We start from the raw sequence: 25623 nt of genomic DNA on the forward strand, positions 1-25623 counted from the left end.
AAATGTTTTTGTTTAAGTCTGGTTAATTTTCTTGTCTTTGTTAACTGGTTCAACCTTTCAAGAATAAAATGGTTTATCTCAGTTCCATCATTGTGGTGCTCCATGCCCACTTCTAGTTAGGAGTCCACCTAGTTAGACCGCACTGCATCATCATACTCTAGCTTCTCGCCCACACAGGCCTATGGGCGCTTTATATACATGATGGATGGATGGATGATATGTCACCTTCTATGGAGGAGGTTTTCTGGTTAGCCAAGATATGTTACAAAAGGTCATTACGGGTCAGATGGGATGGTAGAGAGTGAGTTCTGCCCAGTGATGGACTGGTTGGCAGCAGCAAATGATTGGCTGAAGAAAAATGGAGAGAAATGCCTGTGGTTATCAGGCAGAATCTGGTGGCCCAACAATGGCTGGTGATTGGCCCAGAGGAACAAGCTGGGAGGAGCAGCAGTGAGATATGGAGGTGCAGAGATGTGGGCCATCATCATCTGGAAAGGAAGCGGCATCCCGTTCGCTCTCCCTCCCTTAGGTTTGTTGCGGTGTAGTTAATGGGGGATTGTCGCCCGCATTAGGCGGATGGGCAGGCAAACTTGGGGAGAGTTTGGTGGTGGTAAACTCGTGTCTGTGAGGCAGAGTCTACATGAACTGTTATGGTTATTGATTGGTTAATAAACTTGGGCCTGTAAAACAGAGTTTACAGCAAGTGTTATGGTTATTATTGGTTATATTTTTCCCCAAATGTTTGTAACCTCGTTAATAAACACCGCGGCCTTCTTTATCCAATGTTGGTGTCTGTGTCGGTTATTTATAAGAGTTTGGTAAGGTTTTAATAAAGCGTAAGATCCCATGTGAAATTTTAATTCCCAGTCACACTTGCTAGGTGTTGTACTTTAAAGTCAGCGGGGGGAGGAGGCGGCACACATTACTGACCACTTCCCTATAGTATAGCTACATCTGTAATGAAGATGGACCTCTATAAATGCATCCACCATGCCAGAACCAGCAAAGGAGTCTTCCATCACAGATGCTTTATACCATGGTGCTATTATCCTGCAGAGTCAAGAATATCCATGCTTTTTGGCTGGGTGACTTGTACAAGGAATAAGCACCTGCAAAGGGTCATGAAACGTGTCAGGAGATGCTATTGGTCAAGGAATCTCTGCTTTATATGCAAAGAATGCTTACCCCATTTCCTTTCAATCAAGACTCAGGGGTTAAGTAGGTGCAACTGCATCTGTTAAAAGATGCCCAAATGTAACAAGTCTAAAGGCCCTTTTACACACAACGATTATCTGAGTGATAATCATTGTGTGTAAATGCGCGCCCATCGTGCACTTAACGTGCACTTTTGGTTCATCGATGACTTCAGGTCAGCATGAAATCCATAGTCCCTGATAAGAGGGACCGCATGCAGAGTTCTCCATGGGCAGCGCTGATAACATTCTTTACAATAGTGATTGTATTTAGAGAACAGACCACCCGCTATTCTCTAAATACATGCAAATGAAGCTAGTTAGCTACTAATTGGCTGATTAGCCTACTGGAAAAAAAAATAACTTTCAAATACCTTATTAAGTCATTCTTAGGCAAAAGGAGCCATCCAGAACCTATTAATTCATGGCCTATGCACAGGATGCATATTGACATCTTCATCAACACTTCTGCCCTATCCAGCAACCTGATTGGTTGTTTGGGTTGGCTGATTCACAATTCCAGCAACCTCATTGGTGATTAGGGCAGAATTGTTGATGAAGATGTTCATATGCACACAGGATAGGTCATCAGTAGTTGATTAGGAGATGCAGCTTGGGATTAGCAGGCCTGTTAGAACAAATGGCGCTGGAAGCAGACAATGCTGTCCGTATTGCGGCAGCTCGGTTCAGTACTTCAAACATAGCTCCGCTTGAATTCAATGGGTGCCAAGCCTGTAGTATCAAACTGCCAGCTGCAATATGAACTACGTCACCTGCTTCCAGTGCAATCTATACGGACAATGTGCATAGCAATCTGCTGATTGGTGGGAATCCCGAGTTGGGCAAACTCCCTTCCGCTAATCAACTGAGGTGATGGTGAAAATCCCTTTAATTAAGGAGGGTCCTTGCTGTAGATCCAGCATCGATTAACCATCATATAAAGCAGAACATCCATTCATTACACACAAGAGGCAGATTTATGAAAGTGTCCAAAAAACCCACAAAAAAGCAGTCCTTGTTCCCCACAGCAACCAATCACAGAATGAAAGTTATGTCGTGTTTAGTTGCTATGGGCAACAAAGACACGTTTGTTTTGTTTTCAGATAACCCCATAAATCTGAACCATTGGGGCAGATTTACTAAACCTGTCTAATAGTTAGTGTAAACTTAGACCAAGAAGTCTAAAAAAGTGCCAAATTTACCACAATAGCTCTTGCTTGATAAATTAGGCGCCCACAGTATTTAGATACTTTTGTCTAAGTTTATCCCATCTATCAGTCGACTAGATATCAGGCAGAATTTTGGAGCAATTATGAACTAGACGAAAACGAATTAGTAAATCTGTCCTATTGTTTTCAGCAGAACTGGTGTAATACTTTATTATCCCTGTGGAGGTGCTGCAGGAAAATTGAACACTTTGAAATTACAGTTGATTGCTGGGGATTAAGCAACAGGGTAGCCCGTTCATCAACTAACTTTTGTTGGAACACAAACAAAAAGATACTGTAAAAGGAAAACAAACCAAGCCCAACTGGAGCACATTTTCTATAGAACACTGCAGGATACTCTATATAAATGCTGGATAACGCATTCTAAATCATCATGTGGCATCAGGGATACATTGATGACAGACTGTTTCAAACTGTACAAAGACGAGAAGAAACAGAAAACGGGCATGTTTACCCACCGGCCGTCCTCCGCAGCAGCCATGTAAATAGTAATTAGGTTTAACATTGCTGGCTTCCATTATAATTGACTTATCCAGCGTTTATTGACAAGTGCATCCATCCTCCCTCGCAGCGACTGTCATCTCCTTTGGCGTTTGATGTATATGAAATTGCTCCAGTATAAATTGATGTGCAGATGACTCTCCGGGTATGCTGCACAACAACCTGCTCTAGTCGCACTATTTTTACGACTGCCTGGTGAGCCAAAAGCCCTGTTTATGATTCAAACTTATGATAGTAATTTGCAGGTCTACAAGCGGCTTCTACCACAACTATTAGCGAGTCCTCCGACAGTGCCGATTACAGTTCTAGTAGGGAATGGAGGAGCATGGCGGAACAGTTTTTAAAGGGGTATTCCCATCATAAAAAGTGATCCCAATTTGCTAATATATGCCATTAGTTTATGATCGGTGGGAATTTGACGTCTGAGACCCCCAGTGATCCTGAGAATGAAAGGACCACAGTACTGTATCCATTCAGCTGGTTTTCCCTGCACAATGGCGGTGCAGTCACCTCACTGTGCAGGGAGTTTTAGGAAGGGGTGCAGTGCTAAACTAGTGCTGCGGCCTCTTCATGCTTGCAGGGATCCAAGAGATTAATCCCCACCTATCATAAAGTGATGGCATATCCTACCAATAGGTCATCACTTTATAAGTTGGGAAATACTCTTTAAAAAGGGGTTGTACCAAGATTACAAGTTATCTTCTATCCACAGGATAAGGAATAACTTGCTGATCTTGAGGGGGAAGCGAGGAAGGGGAGAGGGGGGGGGGGGGGGACTCAAAGCTGAGTCCAATCTCAAAAACTGGGGTTCCACGTCCCTCTGTCTGTCACTGAAGGGGTCGCTTCTGCCCCTGCTGTGACATCAGAGTGAATGCAGTGTTAGCCCTATTGAAATGAATGGGGTGCTGACCGCGTGCTTGGCTGACAAACCCAAGCACTTATCGCTCTGGTATCTTGGCAGTCCCACTGAACGTGAATGGAGCTTCAGCGCGTGTGCATGACCTGCACTCCATTCAGTCTCTTCCACCCTGCAGGGAGTGCAGTAAGTCCACAGTCAGGAGGATGGGGTATATGGGACCTCCGTTCTCTAGATCAGCAGGTGTCGCACAATGAGACCCTCACTGATCAGCAAGTGGCCCCCTATCCTGGGAGAGAGGATAACTTGTAACCTTGGTACAACCCTTTTAAAGGGAACCTGTGACACTGTTACCATGAAAGCTATATTTGCTATATCTTGTAGCTGCTCCGATAAGTTTAAAGGGTCACTTTCACAGCAGAACCATGCAGCATCCCACCAAAATAAGATGTTGTGTGTGTCCTGGCCCTGTACTATAATACTTTTACAGTCGTCACGCTGAACCAGCTCGTTTAATTCCAACCTGCCCACACTGGATTGATAGATTTTACTTGTTCAGCTCTCTACTCCCAGCAGAAGTCCCCCACCTGCGCGTAGCTTTATGCATATCGCGCAAGCGCAGAACCAGCTGGTCATCTTGCAGGGACTTTGATGTAACAGCGCATGCACACTATGATCCTGAAGTAGTAAGTAGCGGTTGATGCAAGCGCACATGCGCCAGCGCGGGAGATATCATGCAATGAAGGAACAGAGTATGCCCGTCAAGTAAACAGAAGGGCATGCTTGATGTGGTGGATCCAGACGGGTTTAACTTTTCACATGAGATCTGCCTCTTTTCGCCTCAATTGAAAAACGCCGCGGGGAAACACATGCGGCAGATTATAAGAATAGTGGGGCAAGTTTTGCAATCTAGTGCTGGACAGCGGGTGGTTTGTCCCTAATAGACACTTGAGTCTGTTTACATACTGAAATCATATGGATAGGTTCACTTTAACCATTACACAATTTAAAGGAGTTCTCAAACATCAGCAACTTATTACCAACCAACAGGAGAGGCGATAACTACCTGATCGCTGGACTCACATTTCTGGGACATCCCTAGATTATTTAAATAGGGAACCTGGGATTCCCATTTTTGTAAAGTATTGATCGTGTGTGTACATTACCGATACATTCATCTGAATGGGACTGTTGGAAATATCTTAGTACAGCATTTGACTATCTCCGTTAGTCCTATAGACCATAAATAGCACATTAGTGCACACATGCGACGGTCGCTACATTCAAACATAACCCCACTTGTCATGATGGTTTGGGGTCCCAGAGGTGTAACCCGCAGTGCTCAGACACATATTACCTACCCTATGGATAGGTGATAAGTTGCTATGGTGAGACAAGCCCTTTATGCACCAAAATTCCCATTACTGTAATCAGTGGAAGCAGATAGGTTATTAAAATGTATAACTCAGTATTATGTGTCCATAAATATCTGCTTGATACAATCATGCTGATATCCAGAGTACAAGATGAGCCACACACCCCTGAAACCTGAAGAAAGCAAAGTCTGGAAATATAAAGTTTAAAATTTATTTATAATTGACATAAAACATTGCATAACTTTGTATACATGACATTATTTATGATGCACTGATCCCGAGCTACGGTCTAAAACAGACCAGACCTGCACTCACAATTCTGCTGGTTGGGTTGAAAGCAGTCAGCAGACATGGGCCTGCCGACAAACACATCAGGTTGGCTTCTATAATCAAGTCGACCATAAGCAGAGTAAGGTTGGTTCAGACACTAAAGAGCAGAGAGAATGCTGGGAGACTTCAGCTCTGCAGAGTGTAGAATTCTGGATGGAAAACTAGTCTATAAAATATGGGATGTAATGCAATATTCTTAGCTTTACTACAACCTGCATTACAGCTTGGAACTGTATTCACGGAGCTAAAATCTGCTACATTCCCTGCTTGTTCAGGGTCTATATAGAGCTTACAATAGTGAGTGCAGCTCTGGAGTAGAATACAGGATGTAACTCAGGATTAATACAGGAGAAGTAATGTATGTGCACAGTGACTCCACCAGTATGTACACAGTGACTCCACCAGCAGAATAGTGAGTGCAGCTCTGGAGCATAATATAGGATGTAACTCAGGATCAGTACAGGATAAGTAATGTATGTACACAGTGACTCCACCAGCAGAATAGTGAGTGCAGCTCTGGATCATTATATGGGATGTAACCTGGGATCAGTGCAGGGTAAGTAATATATTATATAATTATATTATATATCCCATACATACATACACACATATACACAGTGACTCCACCTGCAGAACAGTGAGTGCAGCTCTGAAGTATAATGCAGGATGTAACTCAGGATTACTACAGGATAAGCAATGTACACAGTGACTATCAACAGAATGAGTGCAGCTCTGGGAGTCTAATACAGGAAATAACTGGATGAGCACAGGATAAGTAATGTAATATTTGTATAGCGAATGCATTAGTAAAATAGTGAGTACAGCTCTGGAGTATAATACAGGCTATAAAACAAAGGCAAATAATGCTATGCATTTACAAAGCTATCCAAAATGTGCAAATTATATTTACATGTAAACTGTAAAATGAGACGTGTAATAGAGCAGGATCAGTGGGCCTTTAAATACTTGGCATGTTGCAAACTCATGTCTTGAATTGAAATACCAACTCATCAGCATCCAAGTCGACATGCACAATATTGTTAGTCAAAACTAGACATCAGAACAATGCAAACACAAGGACTCCATTGTTTCCGCTGCTACCGAAACACAATCACACCAAACCGGTTAAATAAAAGCGGTGTTAATAGAACAGTTAGCTGATACAAAAGATCTGTTACAATACTTCTGTTCTTACCGAAACAAGCAATGTTCCCATCCATCCCGATATACTTCAAGTCATACTTTGCAGCCTCGCTCTCAATGGGATCGGTTTCTGACGTGTCATCCATTGCAAAAATATCCTTTTGTCTGAACTCCGCATTGTCGTCAAAGTTAATTTTTGCATCAAAGCACACGACTGTGGTGATAAAGAATGGGAGAGGAGAAGAATGTGTTCATAAAGAATGTAAAAGTTACCCGGTGCCAATGCAATTCTTCGTCGAGCTTAGATTAGAAACGACAATGCAAAAAGATATAAAACAGATTTTTCTACACAGCAATGACACAAACATCTATTATCTATCAAAAGCCGACGGGTAGATGGATGAGCAAATCTAGAGAAAGAAAATAATTAGGACGGAGCCATTACTTCCTATTGTTTTAATGCTTTATTATTTGGTGCCGCTAATTAGGTTTATTGAGTACAAGCCGTTTGATCAATTATACTGGAAGACGTTTTGTTCCAAATTTCCCAAAATTAAGACAGTAAGGAGGTGACAGCGGGACAATAGAAAGAGTAGCATAACAGTAGAAGAAAAAGAAGAAAGTTAAAGAAGTTATCTTTGCAATTTTTTTCTTAAGCTCTACATATCCAGCAATTAAAGGGGTTGTGCCATGATTGAAAGTTACCCCCTGTTTATAGAATGAGGGATACGTTTCAGTTCGGTGGGGGTCTGACCACTGGGACTCCCACCAATTATGAGCGGCTTTAGCATGCCCCAAAATGAGGGCAGTTGTGGTCCTACATGTGCAATGTCGCTGCATTCATTTCAATGGGACTGCCAGTGATAGATTTTCAACTGTCTTCGACGTTACCCTTTAAAGTGAATGGAGTAGTGGTGTAGCCCTCACTACAGTACAAGCCAGAGCTCCTTTCATGGGGTCGAACACCCACTGATCTGAAAGTTATACCCTGTGTCGTGGAGAGGGGATAAACTTTCAATTATGGCCCAACCCCCTAATGTGGGCATACACCTAAGAAAACAGGTTACTGAATACTCCTTGGGTCAACAGCTGCCGGCATTTACACTGAACGATTATCCTTCTGATTCCTGCCATCCAGCGAGAATCTGAGCAGTCATCCTTCAGTATAAAATGGTCCAAAGGATCAGATATGTTGAAATCCAACATGTCCTACCCTTTTTCCTCATCCCAAATATCTGCCAGATGGGGCGAGTCGGTACACCTATATACACATTAAACAAATCTTTAGGACTTGACTAATCTACATCTAGTGATGAGCGAGCATACTCGCTAAGGGCAATTGCTCGACCGAGCATTGCCCTTAGCGAGTACCTGCCCGCTCGAGCAAAAAGGTTTGGCTGCCGGCGGCGGGCAGGGAGCTGCGGAGGAGAGCGGGGAGGATCTCTCTCTCCCTCACTCCCCCTGCTCACTGTCGCAACTCACCTGTCACCCGCGCCGGCAGCCGAACCTTTTCTCTCGTGTGGGCAGGTACTCGCTAAGGGCAATGCTCGCTCGAGCAATTGCCCTTAGCGAGTATGCTTGCTCATCACTATCTACATCTAATGCGTATGTCTACCATTATTATCTACACACTCATTTCTGACCATCAATGTTTAGGATAGTCAGAGTCAAGTGTTGGAAGCTCCTGTGCCTTCAGCTTACAAACCAAGTGTCCTGGTCGGGTTTCTTCAAGGAACACCAGAACTAGAAATACATAGAGGTAAATGGAAGATAATCTTGTAGAATTTCTACATAGGAGGATAGTTTACTGCTGAACTGCTCCATTTTCGGATGTGAAACAGCCGGATTAAATCAATAGGGCAGGACACAGTTTTACGTCGTATTGCAGAAAGAGTAAAAGAGGGGAGGCTCCTGCTGCAGCCAGTTGTTTTACAGCCAGACACCGATCAATAGGAGGGAACACAGCTGATCGCCTGTGAGACATATAGAAGAATTTTTGTTCACGTTTGTTTTAATTGTAATTTGAGACAAAATCGAATAAAAAAAGGAAAGGAGGATCCGAATACGCAATTCACACAGAAGTTTTTTTTTGAGTTCGTAGTCAAGTAAACAGACAGAACTTGGACCGAATAAAATTAATAAGTAATTCTTTTTCACAGAGCAATGGCCCATATAATATAGTCGCAGCATGTTCTACTTTGGTCTGTATCATAGAAGAGGAAAGGACATTTAATTCCACTGTCGCGCACATTGGACAGGGCATCCATGTGCAGTCCAACATGAGCTGCATCTGAGAATCTCAGGCACCATTTGCAATTAGAAGTCTGTATGTGGCCTAGGGGAGATTAAGACTAGTCACATTTGGTCTGTTCCAAACACAGACCTAATTGGTCATGGCATGAATCATGAGGGGAAACGATTTACATTTATTGCCTACAATGGATGAAGCCCCTGGTCTTAAGATAGCAATAGATGGTCATAAGATGGTCTCAGAATATTCTGAAGAACCCATAAATGCAGCCAAAGACCAGATCATGGATGATAAGGGGGAAAAGAGACTAGTTATTTGCACCAACCTATTCCGCATAAAATTCATTTATTACCCCTAGCAAGCTGGGTACTCATTTTACCAACCCCAGAAGGATAGAAGGCTAAGTAAACCTTAAGTTGGCTACCCGAACCAAGAGGGAATTGAACTCGCAACCTTCAGGTTGTGAGGGAGAGCTTAGGACAGCATACTGCTGCCTTAACACTCTGCACCACACGAGGCCCCGTGATAAAGTCTTATGCATTCTTATAGGTGTAACACCACTGTCCGGTTGTCCAAGAGCTGTCAAACTTGCTCTATATATGATCATTTTTATTAAACTGAATGCAGATCAGGCGGCTACAAAATTGTCGATTGTCAGAAGAGATTGCATGCCACTTTCTAACAATCCCTAAAAAATAGGAAGAACACTTGTGCGAGAAGGGCTTCTGCCGGTCCTGACTGGCACTGAGCTGTCATCATGTGGAGGCCATTGCTCCCTCTAAGTCAGTTTCTGTAAGACAGATGCTGTAAATCAAAAAGGGAATCTGCCATTTAACGAGTTGCGAAAGCCTTAAAAAAATGGTCAAAACATAACTGTATTTTCTCCGTGGGTCCTTAAGGCCCCCTGTCCACAGGCATCGCAAAGTTGCCTGGAAGCAGTAGCCGGCAGACGAATCTCCGACGGTCAGCCTATCTGACAGATCGGTTGACCGCGGAGAATCGCGGCAATTCGCAGCATGCTGCGAATTGTCGGCCGCGAGCGGAGAATCGCAATGATTCTCTGCTCGTGGACACGGGGCCGGCGCTTTCCATAACAATGCTATGGAAAGCTTCAGACGGCGTGATTCACAGTCTGTGAAATCACGCCCATGGACGGGGGCCTAGAGGCGGGTTTTTGGACTACACTAATCGAGGACCTAGCCACAGGATAGGTCATTAATCGGTGGGGATCGGTGGGGATCCTGAACAGCAAATCTCCTACCAGTCGACTGACTGGTAGGAGATTTGCTGTTCAGGATCCCCACCGATCAGCTGATTGAAGATGCCGTGGTGCTCAAGTGAGCTCTGTGGCCTCTTCTCAGACGTGTAACGGCATGTTCATTAGTCATGTGGCCTGAGACCAGCCCCGTCCCATTTAAGTGAATGGAACAAAGCTGCAACAATGGGTACAGCCATCTACAAATATACATTGCCATGCTTGGTATGGATTGGTGTGACGGCGGGGCTGACCCGAGCCGCATTATCTTTTGCTCAGAATCCCTGCCGATCAGCGATCCGGGGGCAGTATAATAGCGTAGTCCTGGAAAACCCCTTTAATATAAAATCCATTTTAGTCAACGTAGCTGTACTTTCTGCATCTATTTTTGCCAAGATTAGTTTTCCCAATGGCAGTCAATGAAAGACCATGAAGCCACAGAGTTTGTCTACGGTCGGAGAATGACAAATACTGTCATAAATACAAATGAAATGCTTCCTCCGTTAATGTCTATAATTATCACTGGATTTCAATCATTTTTGAATACAGTCATCTGACGGCGGCGACGGGAAGAGATTTTTTTTTTCCTGTAGGACTCCTCGAGGAAAGGAGAATGACAGGAGCCTACATGGAGATATTACTGTGTCTGAATCAGATGCTGCTTGTCTGAACTAAGAACATTGCTATTGTCAGACGAGCTGTCTATACAGAGGGAAGGAATCCAACAACAAAACTGAAATAGCACTACCAAGAAGCTCAGATGTAGATGGAAGGATTCCCCAGACGACCCTACAGTCCTATACAATGATTGTCAGGACTTAGAGTACCTGACAGAAAATATATAATACAATATCTCTAAATCTTTAATATATTTTGGGGAAAATCAAAGTGTCTCCTTCACATTTGCGTTGTAGCTTCAGTTTATAATGGAAACCACAGCATAATGACGGATCCGTCGCACAACACATGCCAAAAAGGAAATAGGCAAACCCCAATGACTTATAATTGAGTTCGTTGGGTTCTACTGTGGCGTCGGTCACTTTGGAATAAGTAGCCTCATTTGCATCTATGGCTACCAAGAATCAAGGGATCAAACAGACTGCTTTCCATTATGATCTATATACAATGCCTCATTAAAAGGAAACCGGTCATCTTTGAGCCCCATTAAACACATTATGGGACTCCAATCGTGAGGGAACAGGGAGTCTGGGAAGCGGCGTTTCATACTCACCAAGTGCTCCGTTCCAGCACTATGCCCCCATGAAGCTGGTGTGTGCACATAGCTTAACTTTTCAGAAGTCTGTGTGCACGCGCTCCTAAAAAGGAAAGCAAGTGAACAGAGCCATCTGAAAAAAAGGGTCACACTTTGTGCGCACGTGAAGTTTGTGGCAACAGCACAGGAACTGTGCACCTAGCGAGAATGAAACACTGCTCCCCAGACTCCCTCTTCCCTCACCTTTCAACTCCATACCAGTTGATAGGGCTCAAAGGTAAGGACACTGTCACTTTAAAAGGGGTTGTGCCAACATGCACAAAGTCCTTACAGAATGCGAGGCCAGGGGGGTGGGAGGGTGGGGCGACAGATCTCCCCAGGTTCTGCTCTCGGCACCCCTGGCAAAAAAAACAGCAGTGGTTAACCAAAGGATTTTCCTTGCAGTAACTGCTGCTTGGAAAATGTAATATTATAGAACGACCATTCACATGAAAGTCTGTCCTGTAAAACCAGGGTGGCACAAGGTCCACCAGAAGTAGGGCCACCCTTACTAAGCGGCTTTCTGTTCTGGATCATCGAGAGAAGTCCCAAGCAGAAGGACTCTGCTCCATGAGGTTCATATGCCCTAATAGAGCATATGAACAGGGGTTGTGCTCTTGGCATAACTTCTTTGATGGGTTTAATCTTACTCAGAGAGTCCATGTCTCTATGAGCCATTATCGCATATTGATATTAGAGGAGATCTACTATAAAAAGGGTCTACTTTTTTCCCCCAAACAGCCCCATCTTTGCTACCGCAGTTCACTCACAAGAGTTACATAATTTCACAGGGAAATACGGCCCCCTTGGTCTAATCCTGGAAAACAACCTTGAACAGGTCTTAATTTCTTTGCCAAGAGGGTGATGGGAAGGGTACCACCACTACTATGTTCCTCTTGATTGATTGGCAAACGTCTGCAGTATACAGAAAGGATTAAGTAGATGCCTCCTGTACACAACATACAATATGGTAGTCTAATACACCAATATTTCAAGCTAATAATCTGTTTCTTTCCAAACGGCGACTGACGGCTCAAGATTAACCCATTATTTAATCCCAAGTAAACAACTGCTTCACGAGTGCAAAAAGCTAATTAATAATAAAAAAAATGCCAATTAAAGTTATTATAGAAGTGAATACTAATTGCTGAATATCATTAACTGAGAGCAGATGGCGAGACTCTTGTACAGACAAGAGCATTACTCTATTACAGGAAATTTTCATTTGACCATTCACTATTAGATATTTTAACTAGTTTCAAACTACTCTTGTAATGTCCGAAATTGTACGATCCCAGCACATTTAAAGCAATTATTTCATAGTTTGCCTCCCTCTATGCACCCACAGCAAATGCTTGGTCAACTAGACGACCCTCAAAAAGTGGAGTCATGCACTGGAATCAGTTGGTCGCTGACTTCGGAGGTGCAGAGTCTAAGAGATCCTTCCGTTCTTCATGAAAGTCCACATGAGGAGGTTTGGACTTAGAGAGGAACAGCCATGTCCTTAGGTCAGATTCATAGCTTTGCCGCCTTGGCCCCACTAAATATCACAATTTTTCTCCTGTACAGTATTGCTAATGGATCTTGTTTTCCCGAGATTTGAACAAAACTGTGGAATTTTATGGCGATTCCATGAAAATCATGGCAAAAGAAAAAAAAGAAAAAAAAAAGAAGGACTTGAAGGCAACATTTGAATATACACGGAATACCCATTTATTACAATCCCTCCAACTACAAAAGGAGAGAGTCAAAAATTATCCACAATTCAGCTATATTAAAATTTCTGTAGGCTGCATTGTCTTATCAATGCTTTGCGTTGTAGGTCACCATCTCCCCAGTCACTGTTGTGCTGCTTTGAAAGCGTTATGTCTGTTCACTTGTGACCAGAATGCAAAAAAAAAAAAAAAAGGGGGACTTCCCCACTTGCAATTGCATGAAAGACGACAGACTTTGGTTTCAAAAAGTTTGTGCGAGGAGATGCGCATCGGAGCAACTCACAGAAGACCATGTCCTATCTTGCTGCATTAGTCTATCACCTGTTTGGTCCCCTGAAAGAAGCCCTTGGAGTACGAAGATTCACATCGGATGAAGAGGTGCATTCATGGCTCACAGCTCAGCCGTAAACATTTTTTAATTAAGGAATACGAAAGCTTGATGACAAATAATGTATTTGTCCTTTCTGAAAGTTGATTAAATTCTAATTTTTGACTCAAAGTAGTAAATTGTATCTCCTCTGGCCTTCAGAGCTGCAGCAATCCGTTATGGCGTACATTCCCCTAGGTGATTAAATCATTCTGCAGGAATATTGGCCCACGTGGACAGGAAACCTCTTGTAGTTGCCGCAAATTAAAAAGCGGTACTGGCATGTTCTGACCAGCCAACAGGAAGGGTTTATCAATTTATGCTGCTTGCGCCAAATTCTGAACTATCTGGATTCGTCCAACCAGGCCATGCTTTTCCACAGCTTAGGCGATATAATTTTTTTAGGCTCGCCTTTCGGTTTCTCTTAGACAATAACACTGGAACTGGTCGCCTGCCGTTACAGCCCATCCATACCAACGTACGATGAGTTGCGTGTTTGGACAGATTAGTTGAAGTACCAGAAGTGTAGTCAGCTGCGATTTGCTTGTTAATCCGAATGATTCTTGACATCCTCCTCTATCATTAACGGGTTGTTTATGTTCCCAGGATCCCCATAAAGAGACCGCTTAGCGGTTCTAGGAAACACTAGGTGACAATCCATGCGGGAATTGTACTGGACACCATATTTGCCATCACCCAGCAAACCAACACAACTAAGAAAAATCCGGACCAGATCTTGATGAAACTCAATAGGCTTTCGAGACATTTTTTGATTTCACGAGGAAACATTCAAATCAAATTACCAGATTCACCTCTCCGCCCCGAAGCAGCAATTCATTTCCCTGTAAGAATTACAGTTGATTCATCGCATCTACCGCTTTGGGTGCAGAAGCAGCCTTTCAATTAAATTGTCGACAGGGCCTGTTAGAAGTCGCGTCCCACATGTGATTCTGGAATCACGAGCGTCTCTGATGTCATCTGAGAAATGAAAGAACGCCTACGTATCACCGGGATTGCAGACGCGGTCAACTATAGGAAGAAGGAGATACAGGCATAATGATAACTCTGCTTGACAGAGTGATGTGAAGGCGCCAGAGTCTTGTCATGATTTACGCAAGCTGGAAGGCCTTTTGTCCTCCATAGCTTAGTCATAAGCAACTAACATCTACTTCCGATGAGCGAGCCAAAGCCATTTTTTCCCCTCTATTTTATACATAGAGGCCAAATTACAAATGAGATCTCATCCGACTCAGCCCTCTCTAATAACCGAGAGGTGCTGACAATATTCGTCGTACCTCCCCCCACCCCACCCCCCATTTACTCGCCATTAGTGATCTGCCTCTGTTATTTTCTAATACAGCTCTCGGAATTAGATTATATGCCTGCCCTCTCGGAGATGAGATGATACTATTTTCCAAAAGAACTTCAAAGTTCTATTTTACTGTGTGTTCTGCTTACTGTGCAAATATCTGATCTAATGCACAGTACGCTGCGGGTACAAATTCCTATTAAGTTAGACTACAGCAAAAATTGACTTACAATTCCTAAATTGAAAAATAGAGCGAGTGCCGGGCTGTTTTTGGCAGGTTTATAGCAGACACAGATAAGCGGTAATCCTCGAATCGGAGGAGGATAAAAACCTATTGGTTTTTACTTTAGAATTTAAATCTAATACAGAAGTCGTTATGAAGCCATTTGGCTCGGAAAACACTTGTGTCCAATTTGAAACGTTCAGATTTACAAAAGGATTTTTTACGGGCTCGGAAGGAAGACGGAGCATCCTCGGCCTTGTAGTGGGTCGCGGTGAATTCTTCCATCATGCAGTGCACCTTATTGATTTTTTGGGTTGTTTGCTTCGGGATGGCACTGAAAAAAATTAAATATTCAGAAGACTCAATGGGGGAACAAAGAGCAGTTTGCCATGTCAGCTCACAGATGAGTTGACTTTACTGCATGCGATCAAGTACCTGCGTAGGCGCCAAGCTTTGAGATCAATGAGAGCACCACAACTGTGCTCATAGGTTTTATTAATATTTGGTCAGAACTTGATTCTGTAGGTGGAAGATAAAATATTTAGAGTCCATTCACAAGGCCGTTTATTTGGGCCATGTGCTATCCATGTACTCCACGGACATCAGCCTTATTATAGTCTTTGAGGATGTTCACATGCCCAAGTTTACACAAGAAAAAAAAATTGCTCTTGTGTATGGAAGGAGTACTTTTTGACTCTTTACCTTTAATCTAGGAGAAGATGATATTAAGTAGTATTCAACAAGCACTAAGTTGACCTAAGTATTAGGACCCCCACCAGTCCTGTGCCGTCCGGCGAAGTAGATATGCAAATGGAATGTGTGAGCATTAGGTATAAAAGGAGAGTATCACACAGACATATACCAGTACAGAAACCATCATATGCCACCAGGTGTAGGAGCAGACAATGGTGTATGGTGATGGGATGTCACTTGAGCAACCAGTCCGTTAGGAACATAGCAGCACTTCTGGACTTTCTAAAGTCCACTGTTGGGAGACAGAAACCATCTGGTGTGTGCGGTGCAGCCATGTTCAAGGAGACCTTATAGACTGACAGAATGTGGACAACGGAGCCTTGTACCAGCTGTGAAGGCATTACACTCATCTTCTGCAGAAACTTGCTCAAGGGGTCTTTCAAGACCATAGTAACATCCAATAGCGCCAGAACCATTCGTAGGGGGGGGAAAAAAAAAAAAAAAAAAAAAAAAAGACCGACACCACAGCAGTGAATGCACACAGTCGCATGCAATTGCGTTTGGAGCGTCATTCTTGGACGGTAAATACGGGGAAGCAAGTGTTTGGATGGCTGAATCAGATCAGATGGTCGCACTTGGGTGTGGCGATCGCCCAGAGAACGATTTCTACGAGACTGCATCATCCCAACAGACACGTTTGGAGGAGGTCCTATTATGGTGTGGGGGTGTTTCTGTTGGTAAGGACTAGGGCCACTGGTTATAGTGAAGTCCAGACTCAACACTCATGGGTACATAAGACATTCTGGACAATGTGGCATTACCTACTCTGTGGCAATACTTTGGTACAGCTCCATGTCATACAGCACACAGTGTTGAGGTTTGGTTTGAGGAGCAGAACATCTGCAAACTTCATTGGCCAACCCAAAGTCCGGATCTCAAAATCGCATAGAGCATCTTTTTAAACGAACTAGAACACCGTATTCATGCACCCACAACTCCACCCGCATCACCATCTAAAACTCTCCTCGACAAATGGAGGCAAATCCCTCAACATGTTCACTGTCAATTGGTGGAAAGCGGCCTAGGAGGGTTACTGCAATCATGGATGCCAAAGGAGGCACAACATCACATAGAAGGTAATGGAATTTAATTTTATTCACATTTTTCAATTTGCGTCTCAATGCTTTTGTCAACATAGTATATACTCGTACCTTGGAAAACCCCCATCATACACCTAGTACAGGCTGCCACTTAAAAACATTCCTTACTCACGATATTCTGACCTACATAGTGCGCCTCTGATAGATAAAAGGAAAACTGTCTTACAACACTTGACAAAATGACTAAATGCATCATTGGATAATTTAGTAGATGAATCATGTAGCGTCATCCATGGTTTACAAGTTCATTGCAGACAAAGGCAGGAGGAGACCACCATGATATGGTGTTGGCGAATTCTACTCTCAACCTCTCTGATGTACATCGAATTCCACCCCCAGACCGATTTGCTACGGATGCCAAGTAAAATAATATTTAGCATTTCCGTATCTTCTTGTGCGTTATTTGTATACCCAGTTTGTAGCTTTTGATCTTACATCTCATTTGATCTTTCTTTCATATCTCTGATGTCTTTTTATACCTTTCAAGTAGAACGACTTTTTCTTCCCACTAGGTAAACGCGATTAATATTTGGCTTGTGTGTATGTGAACCCTTTTATTCTCACCACAGAACTAAAACAGTGTATTATACTTGGCCGTTTTCATGGAAGAAAACAAAAATTCCATGGTCGGGGTGTCCGTGCGCCATCTCTGAGCTACACCTGAAACATTGGGCCACAGCTCGCATACGGACGTGTAAACTCTGTCTAAAGTGAATTATTTGGTTCCTACCCGGTAGAAGGCCACCCGCCGACAGAGCAGCAGGCACTCTGTAGACGTCTCCTTACGCCAGTGTATTATGGATGGGGATGCCGTGATTTTGACCCAAGGCTGGATTCATACACAGCATATACTGTGATTTGTGTTGGTGTTTTTACAGCTTTTTTTAGGATACCAGTGCAAAGAGAAAAAAAAATGCTACTATGAAGTCTATAGCTAATTATTGGAGTTTGCACAACATTTTTGTTCAAGGTAGTAGAATTGTTTTCTTGCTTACCATTTTTTGGGGGGGTGGGTGTGCGTTTTCTGGTGCTTTTGAAGTTACCAAAAAAAAAAAAAGTACATAATTTTGCAAACGCAGCACATTTAAAAAATGGGAACCATCACCAAAAAAGCTGTGAAAAATGTTGAAAGTTAATTTGCCTTAAATAAAAGTGGTGTTTCGTACGTCAGATTAACCCCCAAGTGTGCAGGAGTAAGCTAGTAAGATGCAACAAATTTATGAAGAGGGGCAGGACTCTTAACAAATTGGGCGTATCCTTTTGACTGTGCACCAGACTTTCAAATCTACGCCTGCTGTAAGCTGTTTTTGGTGGAAATTATAGTAAACCTACGAACCCCCACCCTATTTCTCAGCACATTTAAAAGTGACAATACAAAAGCGAAAGTCACAAATTTTATAGAAAGAATAATGGGGCAGGTTTCTGAAAAAGAAAAAAAAATATTTTAGTTGCCCATAGCAACTAATCAAAATGCAAACTGAAAGCTGCGCTGTGATTGGTTGCATTGGGCAACTATGACAGTTTCTCTTTTAGAAAGTTTCATAAATCTGCCCCAATGTGCTCCAAAACTCGTGACTTGTTGCACACCAGAAAACAGACGTAACCAATTTAATAAATTGCCCCTTGCGCCCGTGAGCCCGGCCTAATGATGAATTCACAAGCGGCAGATTTGTTGCAAAACTTTGTCACTGCCCCTTTCATCTGAGCGTGGCTTGCAGAAAACCAAGAGTCTCTTGCCGGAACTAACTTATTCACAGGAACGCAAAAGATGTTCAGTTGCTGAAGTTTTTGCGACAAATCTGCCCGTGTAAATTCATCCTAAAGCTACATGCACACGGGCAAGCGCACCGAAAAGCCAAAACGCTTTACACCGATGCGAAGCGTGTTTTTTTTTTTTTTTTTAATTGCGATCCGCAGGGCCAGAGGTTTGTAAGCGGTTCCCATAGACGTCAATAAGAAGCATCGCATCGAACCGAACCCGCATACACGTGACGTGCGAGGTCTTAAGATTCTCGTTTGAACGAGCGCATCAGGTCCTTGTTAGCTCGTTCGCTCGTGCAGCCTGTTGAGACAGCAGATGCATCAATGACGCGTTCAAACGAGAATCATTCAGAGTCTCTGTATAAGTGAATGAGAGGGACTAAACGAGCGCTGTTTTTAAAACACGCCTCTGTATAGCTCTGCATGAAATTGCAGCCGTTTGGCCCAATAGACGGCTACTCTGCGGTACAAGACTGGCTTTGGGCCCCAATATGTCCTCCATAATGACCATGGACAATCAGTAGCCTCTGTGATGACATCACGGTAGACATGACATCACTGCTCTGGCTAGTACTGGGGTCACTGAGGTACCATTTGGGCCCAGAACAAATTTGTACAACCTAGACACATCGGGTATGAAGGACTGAGTGATAGGGGGATGAAGTTTTTATTTTCCAACATACGACAAAAATGCCTTCATCTGATCATCTCGCAGGACCCTCGTGGTAATTCAGAATCTTACATCCTTCTGGTTCAGTGTCAGGAATTGCTTCCATGTGTCGCTGAAAAAAAACGCTCAGTTTGGGGGCATACGCATTTATCAGTGATGGATTTGAATAATCTCTAACTCCTTTGCGGCCGAATTAAAGATTAATTAATAAACGTAACAGATTCTTCCAATGATGGTTAAAATTAAGCGTCTTAATATGCTTTTAATTACCATTAGACAAGCTTGTTATCACGAGTTTCTGCGCATCATTCATTATCGGCGCCGTAATTAAATTCGCCTCACTGTAATAGTCGTGAGGTGACCATTTCATGTCGTGTATAGTTAACCTTTTCTGTGCCGACTGGGCAATGACTTAGGCCACCTGCACACGGGCGGAAATCCCACGGCGGGATTATCCGCGAGATTTCCGCCACTGAAAGCTTGCATAGGAGTGCATTATAATACGCACTCATATGCAGACGGCCGCGGTTTGGCCGCGCGAAATGTCGCACGGCAAACAAACCGCGGCATGTCCCATTTCTGTGCGGGGCTCGCAGAGCCTCGCACAGAAACGTCACTCACCCGGCCGCCGGCTCCGGCCCGCGCATGAAAGTGCTGGGGCCGCCAGGCGCGGGCGAGTACGCGCTCCTCCCTGCAGGCGCTGGGGTCGGGTCCCGCGGCGAGAATTCTCGCCGCCGTTCAGTTCCTCTCATTCGCTTATACAGTGCTGATGCTGGGAGAACGATCGGTGACGCTGAGGGGGGCTGCCACTACAATCGCTGGGACCAGATTGGGACTGCAGCGCTAGATCCCGGCAGTGGCATAGGGCTAAGTACAGCTCGGATTGTTATTTTACTATTAAAGGGATGTTATCCGGTAAGCAGACAATGCCTTTAACATCATGGCTGATCGGTGTACATGTTATTTTTGCATTAAGACGATGGGCCTCAAAACGGTCTAAAATAGAAACAGTCTTTGTTGCCCCACAGCAACCAATCACAGCACAGCTTTCATTCTACCTCAAGAGTTTCAGAAACAAAAGCCAAGCTCTGATTGGTTGCTATGAACAAAACGAAAGGTTTGGTAAATGGGGCCTTTTACGTCTAAATTATTTACAGGGCCATTTTAATATACGATCCATCGTGTTTGCTTGGACATGGACTGAAGCCATCATGCAACTGTGTTGCTCATAGCTTACGCAATTCTAAATTGCACGGGATAGAAATGTCCTTCCCACAATGTTAATAAAATATTTTAAAACAGCATCCCCCTCTACTGAGGAGGGGGAAATCAACACCACACAAGTCTGTGTTGAGTTTCTGGAAGAGAAAAAAAAAAAAACCACACCAACAATATGGCTGCCATTGTCTCTGAAAGGTGTTGCCACCCATCTGTCTAGTCATAAACCTCCAATGGTGCTTTTACACGGGACGACTTGTCCAGCAACAGATGCCGACAGCACATCCTAGCAATAATCGTTCCTGTGCTTTTACACATGACTGAATGGAGGCAAAGCAAGGTGGGGATGGTTCCTGCCCATCCGCCTCCATTCACAGTAAGCAGGCAGTCATTCATAAATGAACGACCGCTAGTTTACACGGAACAATCCGTCATTCAGTGCTGAGACCGAATGGCAAACGAGAAGTGAACGACTTCGATTGTCATTGAGTCGGGGGATGCATTTACACTGAAAGATAAAGTTCAGATTCTAGCTGGATCGCAGTAATCCGACCGTTAATCGCTCCGTGTAAAGCATGTTACATGTTTAATGGCCAAAAAAAATAAATGGAAGTTCCTAGATGAAACCAGGAGAGAAGCCAACCACTGTCAATGTCGAAATCTGTAGAAATGGAGACCAATAAGTCTACATTTCAGTCTGTGCTGGAAAGAACAATGCGGTCCATGTGGCAAAGAATTATGGAAACAAATGGAAACCCAACGAAGTGCCATGGTAGCAGATTCCTATAACGGCCGAGGTAGATTGTGTTCCCATCCGATTTTTGTGATTATAGAGGTAAACCATAATGGGCGGAAGGGGAAAAATAGTACGAACAGGTCTTCTGTCCGTTTCCACATAATATAGAGTGACACTCTGTACATGGTTATTAGGGGGTTGGTACAGCGTGTACACGGTTATTTGGGGGTTGGCACAGCTTGAGTCTCCCATTTTAGAGAATGCCGGGGGTGTAAATAGTGCATTATTTCTAGGTTTTGCCAAAGGAATAGTCCTTTAAAGTTGACATCCAAATTCCCGCATATATACAGGATGTAGTTAAAAAGACCGATCCAGCGCTATATCTGCGTATTGGTGTCCTATATTCAAACAATAGTGTACTTGAATATTAAGGTATTGATGGGCTACACAATGATATGGTGCACAGAACATGGATTTTAATTTTGTGTTGTGGCCCCTGTAAGGTAGAGAGTAAAACCCAATTGCAAAGTTGAAGAGTAGCATGTGAGAAGCAGAAATCCAATTACCGCGTCCCTTGGGACCACTGCTATGACTAAAGTAAGGAAACATGAGCAATGATAGTACGGCCTGTGCGAAAACGTACTCTAATAGCCTCCACTTTTAATTGGGGCAGATCATCCAGGATGTCATCTTCTACCATCCACATAAGATTTAGGTACTGATTCATGTTGGGCGTCCTTCAAGTAATCCTTCGGACAGGCCGTACTAACTAAACTTCCATTCCCATACTTTAGTCATAGCAGTGGTGCCACAGCCCTTAGAGAGGCGCGGAGAGTGGATTTCTGCTTCCCACATGCTACTCTTCAACTTTACAATTAGGTTTTACTCTCACAGGGACCACAAAACAACTGAAATCCATGTTCTGGGGGCCCTTAGGGGCCCATGCATCATACCATTGTGTAACACATCCATGTCTTCATATTCAAGTACACTATTGTTATTTCAATATAGGACACCAGTACTGAGATATAGCGCTGGATAAGTTATTTTGACGACACCTTGTATTAACACCTTGATAGAAGATGACCAAGGTCGAAGTATATTAGAATGGGTTTTTTTTTCAGGGAATAAAAAAAGAAGAAATCCTAATTACCCAAGTATGCCAAGGTATAACAGAGAGAGCTAACAGCTACTTACAAGACATTTATGGACCTTGCTTTGCAACATTCTTATTTCTTTTCCGTTTGCGATCACGGATGCTTTATGGGGCCCCTATTACAAGCTGGCACTAAAAAACAGACTTTCAATTGCGGAAAACTCAATGGACTACATTTCAGCCAACTAGATGCCACTAATGAAAGCCGTATACTGCACATTTCATTTAATAGTGTTTAATTAGGTGGTTTTAAGGTCTGAATTGTGGATCTAAGAATCTTGATGCCAAAACGAGGGCTCTGTAGCAATCCCCGGAGGCATCTGCAAAGAACGAAAACCCTCAATTGTTTTGTGTTCTGCTGAAAATCACCGCTATAACAAGAAGATTCTCCTACAAGCTTAAGCTTTGTTTGGCAGAGCATCCATGACACTTCCACAATGGTGTATTGTCAGAGAAATACCTGGGGATTACTTGTCTCCATCTAGATATTTACCGCAAGGCAACACAAGGTGTTTTAGGAAATTAGTGACTTCAGCTTAAAATGGGTTGTCCGAAGACCAAAATTGATGGCATTCCTTAAGATACAACCAGTGACCAGGGTCTGATTACTGGAAATGTTGTCCTCCCCACTGACTCCACTTGGCTTTAACAAGGGCATATGGACAACCATGTGGCCTTCAGGAAGAGCCAAGCAGAACCCACTGGAGAACTTTGTTCTAAGAAAAGGAAATGCTTCGACCCTTTAGGTTTGCTCGGCCCTCTCCAGAGGGCTACATGATTGGCCACTGTCTTTAGTGGAAAGAAAATCACATGGAGCCAATAGACAGAGACAGGGATTGATAACCACTGCCAAAAGGGGTTGTCCCGCGGCAGCAAGTGGGGTTAAGCACTTCTGTATGGCAATATTAATGCACTTTGTAATATACATCTTGCATTAAATATTGGCCATACAGAAGTTATACACTTACCCCCTCCGGTGCTGGCGTCCCCGTCTCCATGGCGCCGACTAAAGCTGCCTTCTCCTTCCATTAGACGCGCTTGCGCTGTCTGCTCTTCTGTTCTGTTGAATGGGGCCGCTACGGCATGCTCGGGCCGCACAGGTCTTCTGCGTATGCGGCCCCATTCAACAGAACAGAAGAGCAGACAGCGCAAGCGCGTCTAATCGAGGGAGAAGGCAGCTTTAGTCTGCGCCATGGAGACGGGGACGCCAGCACCGGAGGGGTAAGTGTATAACTTCTGTATGGCTCATAATTAATGCACGATGTATATTACAAAGTGCATTAATATGGCCATACAGAAGTGTATAACCCCACTTGCTGCCGCGGGACAACCCTGTTAGGTGCTCACACACCTTCAATAGCTGTAGGCTGAACGCTCAGTCAGCCGACAACTATTCCTCCCGACCCCACCATACACATGAATGCTCGGTTCATTCAGGCATTCATGAGTTTTCCATGGGCCGAGTGGAGAAAGCCAATGCCCGACACCACTGGTGGTAGCTTATGTCCAGGGAGAACAAAGTGGTGACCATTTTAGTTGCCAATGTGGCCAAGATTTTTCAACATGCTTATATTTTGCAACCAGCCCTGCCACCGCAACACGCTGCTGGGTTACAATGCATTAACATAGGGATGTCTTCTAGATCCAGAGCCAATCCCCTCACCTCCGAGTACATACACTCCTCCTGGGGAATCAGTGCAGCGGCCACTGGGCTTCTTCCTCCTGTGAGCACTGGTATGCAAGGCAAATCATACGAAGCGCTCCTGTATGTAATTGCTTGTGAGGGGGCCGGGGGAGGAAGTGGACATCTGCACACTGGTTAGCTCCTGTGAATACTAGGAAGACCCCTGAAAATGATTATATCGTGGGGGTCGGGGAAAAACCTCTCGCCGTGATTATTTTTGTATGTAGGGGGAAGTGTTCTAGTAGTTATATTCTTGTCCTTAGGGGGCAATATTATAATACTTCTATTCTTGTACATAGGAGGGCAGTATTATAATACTTCTATTCTTGTACATAGGAGGGCAGTGTTATAGTAGTTCTATTCTTGTACATAGGAGGGCAGTATTATAGTAGTTCTATTCTTGTACATAGGAGGGCAGTATTATAGTAGTTCTATTCTTGTACATAGGAGGGCAGTATTATAGTAGTTCTATTCTTGTACATAGGAGGGCAGTATTATAGTAGTTCTATTCTTGTACATAGGAGGGCAGTATTATAGTACTTCTATTCTTGTACATATGAGGGCAGCATTATAGTAGTTCTATTCTTGTACATAGAGGGCAGCATTATAGTAGTTCTATTCTTGTACATAGGAGGGCAGTATTATAGTACTTCTATCCTTGTACATAGGAGGGCAGTATTATAGTAGTTCTATCCATGTACATAGGAGGGCAGTATTATAGTAGTTCTATCCATGTACATAGGAGGGCAGTATTATAGTAGTTCTATTCTTGTACATAGAGGGCAGTATTATAGTAGTTCTATTCTTGTACATAGGAGGGCAGTATTATAGTAGTTCTATTCTTGTACATAGGAGGGCAGTATTATAGTAGTTATATTCTTGTACATAGGAGGGCAGTATTATAGTAGTTCTATTCTTGTACATAGGAGGGCAGTATTATAGTAGTTCTATTCTTGTACATAGGAGGCAGTATACTAGTTATATTCTTGTATATAGGTGGTAGTATTATACTAGTTATATGTTTGCATGTAGGGGCGATATTATAGTAGTTACACTCTTGCACATAGGGGGCAGTATTACAGTAGTTGCATTTTTGTACTTCGGAACAGTATTATAGTAGTTCTATTCTTGTACATAGAGAGCAGTATTATAGCAGTTCTATACTGGTACATAGGAGACAGTATTATAGTAGTTCTATTCCTATACATAGAGGGCAGTATTATAGTAGTTCTGTTCTTGTACATAGGAGGGCAGTATTATAGTAGTTCTATTCTGGTACATAGGAAACAGTATTATAGGAGTTACATTCTTGTACATAGGAGCAGTATTATAGTAGTTATATTCTTGTACATAGGAGCAGTATTATAGTAGTTATATTCTTGTACATAGGAGCAGTATTATAGTAGTTATATTCTTGTACATAGGAGCAGTATTATAGTAGTTATATTCTTGTACATAGGAGCAGTATTATAGTAGTTATATTCTTGTACATAGGAGGCAGTATTATACTAGTTATATTCTTGTATATAGGTGGCAGTATTATAC

At 43.3% G+C, this 25623-nt stretch overlaps 1 protein-coding gene across 1 annotated transcript in view; it reads right to left on the bottom strand.

Moving 5' to 3' along the window:
- The window catches only part of SUCLG2 (succinate-CoA ligase GDP-forming subunit beta), a 210751-nt gene that overhangs the window by 96090 nt on the left and 89038 nt on the right, over positions 1-25623 (bottom strand). Inside the window, exon 8 of the mRNA XM_066596666.1 lies at positions 6681-6842. Within this exon, the coding sequence (XP_066452763.1) occupies positions 6681-6842 (162 nt within the window). The remainder of the gene's footprint in view (positions 1-6680; positions 6843-25623) is intronic.

Source organism: Eleutherodactylus coqui, chromosome 3, assembly GCF_035609145.1.
Source record: "Eleutherodactylus coqui strain aEleCoq1 chromosome 3, aEleCoq1.hap1, whole genome shotgun sequence".
In the NCBI taxonomy this organism is placed as follows: Eukaryota; Metazoa; Chordata; class Amphibia; order Anura; family Eleutherodactylidae; genus Eleutherodactylus; species Eleutherodactylus coqui.